At 56.6% G+C, this 3243-nt stretch overlaps 1 protein-coding gene across 1 annotated transcript; it reads right to left on the bottom strand.

The window, feature by feature from the left end:
• Nucleotides 1-1049: 1049 nt before the first annotated feature.
• Nucleotides 1050-3235, bottom strand: SLC18A3 (solute carrier family 18 (vesicular acetylcholine transporter), member 3). Its single transcript, XM_014940396.1, has one exon. It carries the CDS (start codon nt 3224-3226, stop codon nt 1730-1732), a length of 1497 nt encoding a protein of 498 aa, XP_014795882.1. The 5' UTR covers nt 3227-3235; the 3' UTR covers nt 1050-1729.
• Between the last annotated feature and the right edge of the window lie 8 nt (nt 3236-3243).

Raw genomic sequence — 3243 nt, 5'->3', positions numbered from 1 at the left:
GAGCAGGGCGGGCGGTGCTGCCCGCGGGCTGCCGGCACGGCGGCTGGGAGGGGCGGCAGCGGTCCCGGGCGCTGCGGGAGCTGCCCTGGGGCCGGCAGCGGGCGGGAGCGACCCCGGGGCGACGGGCCAGCGGAGGCACCGCCGGTGCCGTTTACCGCAAGGAGGGCGGTTGCGGTTTAGGGAAGCGGGGCTCGGCTCCTACCGCGGCGGACATCGCTTCTTCGCCAAACCCGCCGTGCCAAAGCACCGCCGCGCTGCTGTCGTGACATGTGCGCCTCCTGAGCAGCCACTCGGCTGCCTCGACGGGAGCTGCGGCGCGGCGGGTCTGCGCCTCCCGCGCAGCTCGGTGGAACCGACAAGCGTATTTTCCGCGTCTCCTTCGCTGCGCTCAGCTCCCCAGGGACGGGTGGGAGCCCTTTAATATTTGCTGTGGCCGTTTGTATATTTTTTTTCCCTATCTTGAGATTATAAATCATTTATTTTGTTTCCTAATGAGCTAAGAATTTAAACAAACGATTTTATTTTATATCAAGATAAATTTACAGGGCAAATTATGCATTCTGGTTCCACTGTGCTTGGAACAAAGGTTTACACTTTTTGCAAAGGTGTGAATTAATCACTTCACCCATCTTTTGTTTTGTTTAATCCCTGTCGGCTACACTGAGGTGGGCACATTGCAACTGGGGCAGCATTCGGCACCAAGAACGGCATTTTCCAGTGTTGTGTCTCTAACTGTCGGTAATGTAATTTTTGGAATATTCGGAAATTGAAATTCATGATTGTGGGAATTAAAATTAAATTCGCATGAGAATACAAGGATTTGGTTTCAGGCGATCGATAGCATATTTGCAGCACAATGTCGTTTGCTCGGACCCGTTAACATATGTTTTGAAGAATGAATGAGAACGTTTTGTACCGGGCTTTCCTCTTGGGCGATTTTGGTAACCGATGAGCTTTGTGCTATGAGGAATTGTTACCGTAGGGGTTACACTGAGCACAACCAGCTCCCTCCCTCAAGCAGCCCTCAACAATGAAACAAAGACAATCGATCCCCTTCAATTCCATTTATTCAGATCGTATTATTCTCGTAGTTTGGAATTCAACATAATACAGCATATTGCACTTACCAGAGAGCAGCACGAGAGAGAGAAAAAAAAAAAAGTACAATACTTCAGTTTATTCCCAAGGAAGAATAAGACGTTGTGATAGTTGTTGCTCTTCTTAAATATATGAAACCAACTGAAAATCTAAGTATATGTACACAAGATTTACTAAGTCCCTGAATATGCATTTGAATTTTTACACAGACTTTTTTGCTTTTCTTATATTTTTACAGAGATATACAGTATGTCACACACAGTTTCAGCTTGAGAAAACTTTGCACAATTATACCCCACCTGCGAGGCTGTTGTTGGTTTGGTTTTTTTTTGTTATTGGTGGGTTTTTTGTACAGATCCTCCCCCCACCCAATTTATGCCAATGATTATTCAGATAATTTTCTTTATGATTGTCCCCTCCATTCCCCATCCCCTCCGCCTTGCCAGAATGCTGAAGAAAATACCGATTAAAAATAAGTCTAGAAGAAGAAAGCCATTACATCATGACAAAGGTTAAACTGTATATATTGCACGTCGGTACAGAAACATAATGCAATAATACTTTCATCCCCCCCTTTTCCTCTCTCCCACACGCCCCTCCTTGCTCCTGGGGCTGGGCTGTGTGGGGGAACCTAACTGTACTCATAGTCCGATGAGTCTTCCTCGGACACCCCTGTCAGGTCTCTGCGGTAAGAGTCCATGCCATTCTCCTCCATCTCGCCCGCTGGCCGGAGGCTTTTGCTCATGCCTTTGCACTCCTCCATTTTGATGGTGTCGTAAAGTCCCTTAGGTCCTTCTTCAAGGAGGATGTTCCTCTCTGAGTGAGAGGGTTTCATTTGGCAGACGTTTTTGAGGAAGAGGAGGACAGGGGCATAAAGCACGTTGGCGAGCCCCATGCCCAGGTTGAGCTGTGCGAAGCCCATGGTGTGCACAATCTGGCCAGCCACGATGGGCCCCAGGGCGTATGCCACAGAGTAGGAGATGTCTGCGATGGCATAGACACTGCCGTAGACAGAGACGTGGCGCACGTCCACCAGAAAGGCCAGGGTGGGCAGCAGGGCCGTGTCCACCAGGGCAATGCCGAAGCAGATGCCGCAGAGGGGAATGATGACCTGCCCGAAATTCCTGCAGGCTGGCACCAGGCAGGAGCTGGCGCCAATGATGGCCATGCCCAGGGCCCCATAAAACCACTGGAGGTGGGGGTACGCGGCAGCCAGCCGGACGGTGACGTAGACGCCCAGCACGTGGGGGAAGAAGGCGGGCAGCCAGGTGAGGCCCACCTCCCACTCGCTGGCCCCCATGGAGTCCTTCATCCAGTTGGCGATGGTGGGCTCCAGGAAGGCCAGGGGAATGTTGCAGGTGGCCAGGGCCCCTGCCACCACGGCGATGTAGGGGTCCACCATGAGGCGGTGGATGGGGGTGCCGACGGGCATGTTGGCCCGCGCCCCGGTGGCGCAGGGCGGCGCCAGGGCCAGCAGCAGCAGCCCGTCGAGGAGGCAGACGCAGGCCAGCACCAGGAAGGGCACCCTCTTGCCGGCGAACTCGTAGAGGACGCCGCCGAAGGGGGGGGCGGCCAGGCTGCCGAAGGAGATGCAGGCCAGCGCCGTGCCCAGGGCGCGGCTCCGCGCCGGCTCCTCGGCGTAGCGGTCGGCGATGAGGGCGATGCCGGCCGTGTCGGCGAAGGCCGAGCCCAGCCCCTGCAGGCTGCGCGCCGCGAAGAGCGTCGCGTAGTTCTCCGCGAAGGCGAAGGTGGTGGTGGAGAGGAACATGACGGCCAGCCCGGCCAGCAGCGGCGCCTCGTAGCCCACGCGGTCGATGAGGGTGCCGCTGAGCGGGTTCACCAGCAGCTGCAGGATGGCTTTGGAGGCGAACAGCACCCCGATCTGCACGTCCTCGTTGCCCCCCGCGGTCGGCGGGTACCGCGCCGGCAGGAGGGTCCGGTTGCCGCCGCCGGCGCTCTCGTTGCCCCCCGCGCGCGCGGACGGGCCGGCGGTACCCCCCCCGCCACGCATGGCCGCGATGTAGTCGGGGATGATGGGCACGATGACCATGTAGAGCATGTTGTCCAGCAGCAGCGCCACGCACACGACCACCAGCAGCAGCCGCCGCTGCCGCCGCGCCTCCCCCATGGCGGTGCCCAGCCGTC

The sequence above is a fragment of the Calidris pugnax genome, unplaced genomic scaffold, assembly GCF_001431845.1.
Source record: "Calidris pugnax isolate Ruff unplaced genomic scaffold, ASM143184v1 scaffold39, whole genome shotgun sequence".
Lineage (NCBI taxonomy): Eukaryota > Metazoa > Chordata > Aves > Charadriiformes > Scolopacidae > Calidris > Calidris pugnax.
The sequence above is the reverse complement of the archived record's forward strand: the minus strand, read 5'-3'. Positions and strand labels throughout refer to the sequence as shown.